Source organism: Salvelinus namaycush, chromosome 29 (assembly GCF_016432855.1).
Source record: "Salvelinus namaycush isolate Seneca chromosome 29, SaNama_1.0, whole genome shotgun sequence".
NCBI lineage: Eukaryota > Metazoa > Chordata > Actinopteri > Salmoniformes > Salmonidae > Salvelinus > Salvelinus namaycush.
The window spans coordinates 8,848,645-8,861,730 of NC_052335.1; the positions used below are offsets into that span (position 1 = coordinate 8,848,645).

The following is a 13,086-nucleotide window of genomic DNA, read 5'->3' on the forward strand; positions in this document are numbered from 1 at the left end:
GGCTATTGGTGAAATGCATGATGTCAATATATGATGAATGGAATGAATGATTGATGGATAAATGTAGTACTCCAGAGTGGTAGGATGATTTTGCAGTGGTGGCTTGACGAGGCTGTCTGAGGCTACCCTATCGTACGGGGGTGGCCGGTTATGAGTTAAATACTAGTTATTTTGTTTTGAAGAGGTGGTTCAGCGACAATCATCTATTATGTGTCCCCAGTACAAATTCAATGATAGAAGAGAAGAGCCAATGGTTACTCTTAATGTTAATGGATATGGCCTACCATTTCTAATAGATACTGGAGCTCACTGTTTAGGCTAACCTGTACAAGTTGTTCGGGGTCCCTGAGCAAATCATCAGTAACAATAACATGGGCATCGGGACAGCACAGAAATGTGTACTGGACAAAGACTTGTGTCACGACTTCCGCCGAAGTCGGGTCCTCTCCTTGTTCGGGCGGCGCTCGGCGGTCGGCGTCGCCGGTCTTCTAGCCATCATCGATCCACTTTTCATTTTCCATGTGTTTTGTCTTGTTTTTCCTCACACCTGGTTTCAATTCCTTCAATCATTTGTTGTGTATTTAACCCTCTGTTCCCCCCATGTCTTTGTGTGGGATTGTTTATTGTAAGTGCTTGTGCACGTGTTGTTTGGTGCGCGACGGGTTTTTGTACCCAACTTATCTTGTTATTTTTATGCTGTGGGTTTTGCTATTAAACTGCTCCGGCTATTACCAAGTTCTGCTCTCCTGCGTCTGACTTCCCTGCCACCGATTACGCACCCCTTACAACTTGTTTGATGAACCTCTGCTTGACTCTGACATGGTGCTGTTCGTTGATGGTTCTGCTTATATAGATCAAAGTGCAGGTTAAAAAAAGCATGTAGGATTTGCTGTAGTACAGTCGTGGCCAAAAGTTATGAGAATGACACAAATATTAATCAACAGAAAGTTTGCTGCTTCAGTGTCTTTAGATATTTTTGTCAGATGTTACTATGGAATACTGAAGTATAATTACAAGCATTTCATAAGTGTCAGGCTTTTATTGAGAATTACATGAAGTTGATGCAAAGAGTCAATATTTGCGGTGTTGACCCTTCTTTTTCAAGACCTCTGCAATTCGCCCTGGCATGCTGTCAATTAACCTCTGGGCCACATCCTTACTGATGGCAGCCCATTCTTGCATAAGCAATGCTTGGAGTTTGTCAGAATTTGGGAGGTTTTGTTTGTCCACCCGCCTCTTGAGGATTGACCACAAGATCTAAATGGGATTATGGTCTGGGGAGTTTCCTGGCCATGGACCTAAAATATCAATGTTTTGTTCCCCGAGCCACTTAGTTATCACTTTTGCCGTATGGCAAGGTGCTCCATCATGCTGGAAAAGGCATTGTTCGTCACCAAACTGTTCCTGGATGGTTGGGAGAAGTTGCTCTCGGAGGATGTGTTGGTACCACTCTTTATCCATGGCTGTGTTCTTAGGCAAAATTGTGAGTGAGCCCACTCCCTTGGCTGAGAAGCAACCCCACAGATGAATGGTCTCAGGATGCTTTACTGTTGGCATGACACAGGACTGATGGTAGCACTCACCTTGTCTTCTCCGGACAAGCTTTTTTCTGGATGCCCCAAACAATTAGAAAGGGGATTCATCAGAGAAAATGACTTTACCCCAGTCCTCAGCAGTCCAATCCCTGTACCTTTTGCAGAGTATCAGTCTGTCCCTGATGTTTTTCCTGGAGAGAAGTGTCTTCTTTGTTGCCCTTCTTGACACCAGGCCATCCTCTAAAAGTCTTCGCCTCACTGTGCGTGCACATGCACTCACACCTGCCTGCTGCCATTCCTGAGCAAGCTCTGTACTGGTGGTGCCCCGATCCCGCATCTGAATCAATTTTAGGAGACGGTCCTGGCGCTTGCTGGACTTTCTTGGGCGCCCTGAAGCCTTCTTCACAACAATTGAACCGCTCTCCTTGAAGTTCTTGACGATCTGATAAATGGTTGATTTAGGTGCAACCTTACTGGCAGCAATATCCTTGCCTGTGAAGCCCTTTTGTTGCAAAGCAATGATGACAGCACGTGCTTCCTTGGAGGTAACCATGGTTGACAGAGGAAGAACAATGATTCCAAGCACCACCCTCCTTTTGAAGCTTCCAGTCTGTTATTCTAACTCAGTCAGCATGACAGAGTGATCTCCAGCCTTGTCCTCGTCAACACTCACACCTGTGTTAACGAGAGAATCACTGACATGATGTCAGCTGGTCCTTTTGTGGCAGGGTTGAAATGCAGTGGAAATGTTTTTGGGCGATTCAGTTAATTTGCATGGCAAAGAGGGACTTTGCAATTAATTGCAATTCATCTGATCACTCTTCATAACATTCTGGAGTATATGCAAATTGCCATCATACAAACTGAGGGAGCAGACTTTGTGAAAATTAATATTTGTGTCATTCTCAAATCTTTTGGCCACGACTGTATATGTGGAAGGTGATATTGAGGTTATACAGCCCCTACCAGAACATTTATTAGTACAACAATTATAATTATTAGCTCTGAAAACAGCTTGTGAATTGGGGAAAGGGAAGGCCCTTACTATCTACTCAGACTCAGCATATGCTATTGGGGATTGTTTGTCCTGGTGTGGGGTTTGGAGAGCAAGAGGGTTTACTAATACCACAGGCACACCTATTAAAAACAGACCTTATGTTGAACAATTGATTGAAGCTATGTGAAAATCTAACAAATCGGCTATTGTTAAGGTTGAGGCATACAGGAGTGATTATGCTAGTATTGGTAACAGCATAGCTGATGAGGCGGCCAAATTGGCTGCTTCCTGTTGTCACACACATGCATTCTATTTTTAGTCGTTTGTGTCATCTGAAACTACTGATCTTGAGAAACAAGCAGCAGGCTGTTATTCTCAATCACCAAGTGTGGAGGGTGTGCTCTCTGTCCTAGGTCTGGCTCATGGCTACATATTTTGTCTGGCATGCCCTGTTTACCATCAACCATGATCTCTACTGTTTGCCGATTAGCTCATGGAGTGAGCTATTCGTCAAAGGGGGATATGGTAGAGAAGATTTACGCCCAAAGGTTTTGCCCAAATTTGTTTCAGCCCAATGGTTTTGCCCAAATTTGAATCAGCACGTAAAACAGTTCATTTACCGTTGCGCGACATGTTTGTTATATAACATAGACAAGGGAACTCCACTGCAACCAGGGAAGTTCCCCACTCCAAAAGGACTTTTAGTCCACCTTGCTATGGATTTCATAGATATGTTAGAGCGAAAAGAAAGCAAGAGATGCTGCCTGGTGATAATTGACAGGTTCACCAGGTGTGTAGAAGCATTTCCCACCACCAACGGCGATGCGCGAACAGTTGCAAAATTGCTAGTCAGGGAAATTATACTCAGGTTCTGAGTGCCTGAGGTTTTGTCTGCAGACAATGGCACCCATCTCATAGGAGATGTGGTTGCCCATGTGGCCAAAATGATGGGTGTTGACCAGAAGTTTGTGTCCATCTATCACCCACGGAGTAACGGGATTACAGAGATGGCTATTCAAACGATCAAAGGGGGGCTTGCAAAAGCCTGCCATTCCACAAGAATTAGCTGGATGGAATGCTTGCCCCTTGTCCTCATGAAAATGTGCAGCAGCCTTAACAAAGGCATTGGGTGTACACCTTACGAGATCTTAACACGACGACCCATGAACACACCAGGTGTTCGACCTATGACTGACCGACAGATAGACATAACTGAGGCACAGTGTGATCACATTGAGTTCATGAAAGAACTAACCTCTATTGTCAGGTCTCTCCACTCTTCCCACAGGAAAGCAAATGAGGTTCCCCCAGGTGAAGACCCTGACAAGCTTCCCATAAACGTTGGAGACTGGGTGAAACTCAAGAGTCCACAAACAAAAATGGAACCAACCACGATGGATGGGTCCGTTCCAGGTAACCATGGTGACACCAACAGCCCTGCTAGTGGCGAAGAGGTCGGGCTGGCATCATCTCTCCCACTGCAAGCACCTCCCAGTGGAAGCCATGGATGAGCGACTGGAGGGAGGGAGAGCAGGGCCCCGAGAACATCTAACAGAGGAAGAAGGTCCTAGCCAAAGGACAGAAGCAGAGGACCCAGACCAAAAGGCCGGAAAGAAAGATGAGGAAGGCTCTAGCCAACGAGCAGAAGAAGGAGACATCATTTCACTCTCAGGTTCTATAACTAGGAAACAGAGACTACACCGGGTGTGGTGGTTTGTTTTCCCCATCATCCTTTCCATGGGTCTCCTTGTTGGCGCAGCCACGGGACCCGCTGGGGGATCTGAGGAAAACAACAAATGGATACAAATGGTGAGAAAAATTGAAAATCAGACTAAGAGGCCAGGAACCCAGATTTGAGTGTTTAAAAAGCCTACATCAACCACTGAGCTGTCCGGGAGTCAGGTTGAGCCTATGAGAAGGACGGAGTTTGAATGTGGGTTTTTATACTTTATGCAGAGAGGTAATGAGAAACAACCTACTAGGCGAAGGGAGACCACAGGACTGTTCTTTGGGTGAAGAACTGAGAGGTTAGCTGGGGATCATGGGACATATGTATGTTGGGGTGGTCACAAGAAGGGAGCAAACTTACCTAATGTGGTAGAAGGAAGCAGGCTGATCCCTCTATGGCCTAGAACTCACCTCAGGAGAGGTGAGTCAGTCTTCATGGTAAGAACTACCCACTCTGTACGGTGTAATTATCCCAGCAGGCACCTGTGGATAGAATTGTTAGGAAATGGAAGCTTGAGCATCAATCCCATACTGACCTCCCTAAGCCCGAAATCAACAAGCTGATACAAATCGTGCTGAAGGTGAGACTGGTGCATTTCTGGTTTCTCTTAATCCCATTGTCCATCCAACTCGTGAGGTTCTTCCCAGGACTCAGGAGGAATGGGAATATAAACAGACTCACCCCACCAGCATTCCAGGAACCTCAGGAGTTGTTTCTCCCTTTAGAAGGCTGGGATCAAATGGATCCAGGGGATTTGCCAAATCTGTTTGATTTCAGAGGAGAATATTATGAATGAAGCTGTGAGACTAATTCGTCTCAAAGGGGGGAATGATGGCGTTCACTTTGGGGTCATGATAGGGGCTGCACCAAATGATTGATGTATTATAATAATTGATTATGCTTATGTTGTATTAATAGAAGGGGAAGGGCTATAAGACCCTCCCCCACTACATTTATAGGGTCCTGGACCACAGATTAGCAATATACGCATTATAATGTTTAATACTCTTCCACAGTTTCTAGTCTCAGTTTCTAGTCTCTGCCTCTTATAAGAAATGGTCTGAGAGATGTGTGAGCTATTGCAGTCAAAACAGGGTGTCTGTAAGAAAGCGCCTCAAGGCTAAAAGAGATACATAGACACAGAACCCTGCAGGGGAGTAAATAGATAAGAGACAAGTCAGACATACCACTGTAAGCCACACTGGAATGGAAAATTACTGCTGAGCCCTTAGAAAACACTGGACTACTGTTCTCTCCTGCAAGTTTGTATAACTGTATATGCATGGGCTTGGTCTCATGAGTAGAAGGTGTTGACATAGGCAGTTACATCACTAGGGGTTGACTGCAAGCATATTAAACCAACTTTTACCTTTTTTATTTTGAAGAATTTACTCTGAAACATGCATGCTGTGTTTCCGTTGTCAACATCTGTCTGCAATTGCTTCCAATAAGCCAATGTTCGACAAGGAACAAGGAACCTACCCCAACAGTTCCAAAGGCCTGGGCCTAATATAGTGTATAAGAGGTCATACAATAAGTTTTGTAGTGATTCCTATGTTGTTGATGTAAAGAATATTTATTGGTCCGTGGTGTGTAATGAGGAGCAAATAGACGCGGAACTTGACATATTTATGAAATTGCTTATTCCAGTTAGTAAAAAGCATGCACACATTAAGAAAATGACTGTTAAAACAGTTAAATCTCCGTGGATTGATGAGGAATTGAAAAATTGTATGGTTGAGAGGGATGAGGCAGAAGGAATGACAAATAAGTCTGGCTGCACAACTGATTGGCAAACTTATTGCAAATTGAGAAATCATGTGACTAAACTGAATAAAAAGAAGAAGAAACTACGCTATCAAACAAAGATAAATTACATAAAGAATAATAGTAAAAACCTTGGGAGCACCTTAAATGACATTTTGTGAAGCAAGGCAAACTCAGCTCAATCATTCATTGAATCAGATGGCTCATTCATCACAAAACCGACTGATATTGCCAACTATAAAGCTTTTTTAATTGGCAAGATTAGCAAATTTAGGCATGACATCCCAGCAACAAACGCTGACACTACACATCCAAGTATATATTGGGGTAGGCCGTCATTGTAAATAACAATTTGTTCTTAACTGACTCGCCTAGTTAAATCAAAAAAATGTCTGACCAAATTATAAAAGACAAGTATTGTAATTTTGAATTCCGTAAAGTGAGTGTGGAAGAGGTGAAAAAAGTATTGTTGTCTATCAACAATGACAAGCCACCGGAGTCTGATAACTTGGATGGAAAATTACTGAGGATAATAGCGGATGATATTGCCACTCCTATTTGCCATATTTTCAATTTAAACCTACTAGAAAGTATGTGCCCCCAGGCCTGGAGGGAAGCAAAAGTAATTCCACCACCTAAGAATAGTAATGCCCCCTTTACTGGCTCAAATAGCTGACCAATCAGCTTGTTTCCAACCCTTACTAACCTTTTGGAAAAAATAGTGTTTTTGTTAGACTTCAGTGCGGCTTTTGACATTACCAATCATAATCCGCTACTGGAAAAATGTATGTGTTATGGCTTTACACCCCATGCTATATTGTGGATAAAGCGTTACCTGTCTAACAGAACACAGACGGTGTTCTTTAATGGAAGCCTCTCCAACATAATCCAGGTAGAATCAGGAATTCCCCAGGGTAGCTATGTAGGCCCCTTACTTTTTTCAATCTTTACTAACGACATGCCACTGACTTTGTGTAAAGCCAGTGTGTCTATGTTTGCGGATAACTCAACCCTATACACGTCAGCTACTACAGCTACTGAAATGTCTGCAACCCTTAACAAAGAGCTGCAGTTAGTTTCAGTGTGGGTGGCAAGGAATAAGTTAGTCCTAAATATTTCTAAAATGAAAAGCATTGTATTTGGGACAAATCACTCACTAAACCCAAAACTAAATATTGTAATAAATAATATGGAAATTGAGCAAGTTGAGGTGACTAAACTGCTTGGAGTAACCCTGTCATAGTCAAAACATATTGATACAACAGTAGCTAAAATGGGGAGAAGTCTGTCCATAATAAAGCACTGCTCTACCTTCTTAACAGCACTATCAATAAGGCAGGTCCTACAGGCCCTTGTTTTGTCGCACATGGACTACTGCCCAGTCGTGTGGTTAAGTGCCACAAAAAGGGACTCAGGAAAATTGCAATTCGCTCAGAACAGGCCCTTGGATGTACATAGAGAGCTCATGTTAATAATATGCATGTCAATCTCTCTTGGCTCAAAGGAGAGAAGAGATTGACTTCATCACTACTTCTATTTGTGAGAGGTATTGGTGCCCTTCTTTGTGAGGCATTGGAAAACTTACCTGGCCTTTGTGGTTGAATCTGTGTATTTGAAATTCCCTGCCCGCCTGAGGGATCTTACAGATAACTGTATGGGGTATAGACATGAGGTAGTCATTCAAAAATCGTGGTAAACTCTATTATTGCAAATAGTTAGTCCATGCAACTTATTATGAGTCTTGTTAAGCACATTTTTACTTCTGAACCAATTTAGGCTTGCCATAACAAAGGAGCTGAATACTTATTCACGCAACACATTTCAGCTTTTCATTTTGAATTAATTAGTAAAAAATTCATTCCACTTTGACATTATGGGGTATTGTGTGCAGGCCAGTGGCAAAACAAATCTAAGTGTAACTTTTAAATGCAGGCTGTAACACAACAACATGTGTAAAAACTCGGGGGTGTAAATACTTTCTGAAGGCACTGTAGCAGTATGTGGAACACTGTATGTGGAACACTGTATGTGGATAATGCATTGGATTTGAAAAAAGTCACCGACTGTGGTTTTGAGGATGGAATTTCAACCACAGGATTATGTCATTATGGTAACCAAATTTAAACATAGACAAACCTTGTATAAAATGTGTTGAATTTGTACCTTTAAACAATGTCAGATATTCAACATTATAACTTTATTTTATTTATTTATTTGCACAAAAGAAAACAAGTAATAGACAAATATACAGATGAAAGCAAATAAAAAGAACAACTGGTGTGTGTGCATGTGTGGTTGGAAGCCCAAGGGTTTATATGAAAACCACACCACAAACAATACACAATACATAAGTACAAATATAAAAAAGGTTTGTTAAAACAGATAACCTACTAATCATGAATATATAAATGAATTGATCAGTATAATGTATCTGCTATCAGAAAAAAACTATAGGCTGGGCAGAACCATAAATCTAAGTTAAAGAATAGGACTAAATCTAATAAAACTTCATTTGAAGTACATTTAAAGTTTGATTGGATTTAGTCCTACTCTTTAAATTTGATTTTTGGTTGAGATGGAGACGTGAATCCAACATATCAATTATTAATTTGTTGACAAACTGGGATAAAGCCAGATTAGTCAGTGGTACTGATGGAACTATGCAAGCAGAAGATACATCTCCTTCAACTGTTGCTATTTGGTTGCGTTGACATCCAAATACAAATCAATATCACCTTTGAACTACAAAAAATAGCCTATGAACTTGTTGACAGGAAAACAAATGTCATGTTGGATTCACGTCTTCAACTAAACCCTAAATTAAAATGTAAGAATAGGATTAAGTGGCTCGGATGGAACTATCCAAGCAGTAGATAAATATCCTTTAAATGTTACTTTTGAAATACAGTAAATAGCCTAAAGTTAAGGCTATTTTACAAACCAATGTAACATTCAACCTTAAAATGAGTAACTCATCCATGGCCACATTTGAGGTTACTGTAACTATAAATGTATTCTTATTTAATTATATAGACCGTGCATGTTCAAGATAGCATGCATACTGTAGGTTGTTGCAGGTCTGCGGAGAGCCTCCCAATTGCTATAATAATCTGTGCAGAATATCGAACGGCATTGATCACTTGCACCATGTACTTTTAATGTCATTTCAACTGCAATCCAACTTTTGTTCTGCTGTTAGAATGAAGCACAGTGATAATAGATTCATCTGTTGTATAAATAAACAACATATCTGATATTGCATTCCCATTTTAACTTTGCAGTGCTTTTAAATGGTTCAAAGCGTAGTGATAGCCATTTGGATGGCAACGAAACCAAAAATCATAGTTTTTCCATTCGAATTTGGTTGTGCTTTTAGATGGTTGAAAGCATAGTGAGTGAGAACACATTGGAAATTCAACTCACTTTTGGCTGTCTTTTTGAGTGGGTGAATATGGGTTGCAATCTCATTTGTCAACTTCTCAACCAAATATTACCCAATTATCCATGTTGAAATTATGTTGTGTGCACTGTGGGTATTTTATCAAACACAACATATTTTGTCCTCATATGACAATTCTGAGGCCACTTTTACTGAGTCTCCAAAGAGGTCATTATTGTGCATTTGTCTCAGGCTGTCTTGGGCAGAGCCAGGACAAATGGGACAAGGGCACCTTTTGCCTCTACAGGTGCTTTGAGTGCCAGTGCCTCAGGCAAAAACTGTTCATTCTCCTCTTCCACAACAAACTGCAATGTTTGGGACTTGTTCACACAGTAAATGGTGTTGCCAATGACAGCACAGCGAAAGGGCAAGGGGTTGGTCTGCTCCAGGGACGCACTGTTGTGCCATATTTTTACCACGGTGTTGTATTTGAACACGTTGACGCCGTAATCACGGTTGACATCAAACCTGTAGACGAAGTTTTTGAATGCCACCATGTCGGTGGATTTCTTCCTGCTGTTGTTGAACGGGCATTCCTCCCAGTCGTCTCTTTTAGTGTCATATCTTAGCAGACGATAAAATAGAGAGCCTCCGGACACGAACATCTCTCCATTACAGGTTGTTGCCTCGTGCGCAATAGCAAAAGCACCTTTTGGTAGTGGCGCCACTGGGCGCCATCTATCCAGGCGAGGGTCATATTTCTCCACCGTAAAGAGACATTCCCCTCCGATTGCAAACAGGTAGCCGTCCATGGACACCAGCTTGAGCTGAGACCGACCCTCAGTGAGCGGTCGAATTTCGCTCCAGCTGTCGGTGAGTGGGTTGTAGCAGAACACCTTGTCCGAGACTTTGCCTTTGTCGTCCTGCCTTTTGATTCCACCTGCCACGAATAGGTAATTGTACATGGTGCATATCCCAGAGCCCTTTGTGTTGATTTCATCTGGCATCTTCGTCAGCACTTTCCAGTCCTTTGTCTCCTTGTTGTAATAGTAGATCTTACGATTCTCATTCAGGGACACGATGGATAGAGGGCTCTGAGGGCGACTGTTCTCACGACTTGTAGGTCTGCTCCCGACGCCGTCATACACCTCGTTGATTTCAGCCACCATCAACGCCCTCTTTCCCTCCATTCTCCTGGTGATAATTAGTTCTCTCTCCCCTCCGGTCAAACGCCCATAAACACCGGGATCCCGCAGTATTTGCAAGAAATTGTCACTCATGTACTTGTAGGCTTTTTCCTTCAACTCGCTGAGACGTTGCTTTTTGGCTATTGTCAAAATATCATAGCAGTTCTCGGCGGTAATCTGCTCCGACATTGTATCGAGAGCAGCTTGAACCGCGCTGGGGATTTGTAATATTTTAGCTCCGGTGATGACCTCTACAATATTATCCTTACTAACCTCCATTCGGCATGAGTAAATGTAATCCACCAAAATGGTCAAAGTCTTAAAACTCACCCCCTTCACTCGCAATACGTCTCGGGACTGCCGCGCCTTGAAATAGTCACTTTTCTCAGCCAAAACGGCTTTATGCGCTTCAAGTTTCTTTCCAGACACTTCAATCACTAAATCCGTCTCCTCTTTAGAAGCAAAGACTCCGTTTCCATATCCACATCCTTCCTGCCTCGACCGCAGTGCTGAGTTTCCCTGTGTAGTGTCTGGGTCGCTTTCTCCCCACACATCATTCTGTCCCGCACTGCCTGGCTGTCCGCGCTGATGTACTGTCAGCGCTTCTGCAGCGATACAATAGGTGACAGACGCAGAGCTCCCCTCCTTATGCCCCACCTGGGAACTCGCTTTATCAATCAGACAGTGATATTTCACAGCTCCTCCGCTGACTTCACACACGAGAGGGGTGCTCTGTGCTTGCGTTTCGTCATCCAGGCAGCAGGGGGAATATCCCAGGCTGTGCGCCACGTCAGCCTGTGCGCGGCAATTCTCCTCTACCGCATCGCGCTCTTTTGAACAGAGCTGCTCTTTGTTGAGCTGTGGGGTATTACAATGTATTAATGACATATGCTTTTGATCATCATTTGCATTTCCTGAGCCATCCCTTGGTTGGCTACCATTATAAAATCCAAGACCCATCACTCCATTGTCCATTTCAACAAGTGGTCCATTAGTCTCCGTAATACACTGGTACCCAAAGTTTTGATTCTCGTCTGGATCTGTTATCTCGGGTATATTTCCAACGAAGTCCTGCGTCAGCAAAGCCATTTTGTCCACCTGCTCTTTCTCGTGACAGGCTGGTGGTGTATCAGCACTGAGTAGGCACACGTCTGGGATGCACTGGGCACTGTTATCCATTATCAGAACGCACGGGTTTCTGATCTATGCATTTTTGATCATATTCTAGTTAAATCAGACAAGTCCAGTATATTGCAATAAGAGGCAATATAAGAGTCAATAGGTTTGATGGCAATCACCACTTAATGATCTCTTTCAGTCCCTTGGGCTAGGCCAACTACAGCTAATACAATTCATCATCTGCACATCTAGTATTGTGTTTATTTTGCTAGATTGTCATTATTTCGCCACTACGGCCTATTTTTTTGCCTTACCTCCCTAATCTTACTTCATTTGCACACAATATACTTTTCTATTGTGTTATTGGCTGTACGTTTGTTAATTCCATGTGTAACTCTGTGTTGTTGTTTGTGTCGCACTGCTTTGCTTTATCTTGGCCAGGTCGCAGTTGTAAATGAGAACTTGTTCTCAACTGGCCTACCTGGTTAAATAAAGGTGAAATAAAAAAATAAAAAATAATACAACTCTGGATTGTCACGTATGCTATCTCCTCTGGTCTCTTATTCATTTTCATTTGATCAGAGGGAAATATAAATGAAATGCATTTCCCTTGCAGCAACACGGCGGGTGGATGATGCCACGCAAGGAAACTGGGGATCACCGACGACACAGTCCTGTTGACGACACAATCCTGTTGACGACACAATCCTGTTGACGACACAATCCTGTTTCTTCCGTCTTCATTTCAGGGTTCAACAGGTGCTGGTGCATCATCTGTGGAGAGGTGGGGAAATTATGCGCATCTGCATCGAGACTTATTGACCTCTTCTAAACATAATATACACAACAGCGACAAATATTTGAGACAGTGTATTGTGGATGTGGCTATTAGCGTTTTCACCACTGTATTCTGACTTTTAAGAATATACTTATATTGATAATGATCTATTTGAATTATACCATCTAATGTGTGCTATAGGCTATCAGAGGATTTGTGTTGATTGTGTAATTACTTTTGTGCGCCATAATATGTATACTGTGAGCAGCTTCATTTTTATCCATGGAACCACTTCAATAAATAAATGCTTTCTTCCTTATCCTATTATTGCAATCAAAAATCTAGTTTTGAAAACAAACAATACGAATTGTAACGAACTAAAGAACAAACGCATAAACTACAAAACTACAAAAGCCAAAGTTAATGTCATACTTACTCGTGCAATAGGCTTACTCCCCAGCTGCAAAATATGGTGCCTGGTGCAGTCTGGTTATAGCCTATCTGATGCATCGCAGTTATAAGGGCTTTCCCGATCGCAAAACTGCTTGAAGAAAGAGCGAGTCGAGCCCCGAAACCTTAGGCTATTCGCTGCCGC

At 42.4% G+C, this 13,086-nt stretch overlaps 1 protein-coding gene across 1 annotated transcript; it reads right to left on the reverse strand.

Annotated features, from left to right (window-relative positions):
• Nucleotides 1–8,203: 8,203 nt before the first annotated feature.
• On the reverse strand, nucleotides 8,204–12,079 carry LOC120024456 (kelch repeat and BTB domain-containing protein 11-like). The gene has a single exon (XM_038968704.1). It carries the CDS (start codon nucleotides 11,771–11,773, stop codon nucleotides 9,656–9,658), a length of 2,118 nt encoding a protein of 705 aa, XP_038824632.1. The 5' UTR covers nucleotides 11,774–12,079; the 3' UTR covers nucleotides 8,204–9,655.
• Between the last annotated feature and the right edge of the window lie 1,007 nt (nucleotides 12,080–13,086).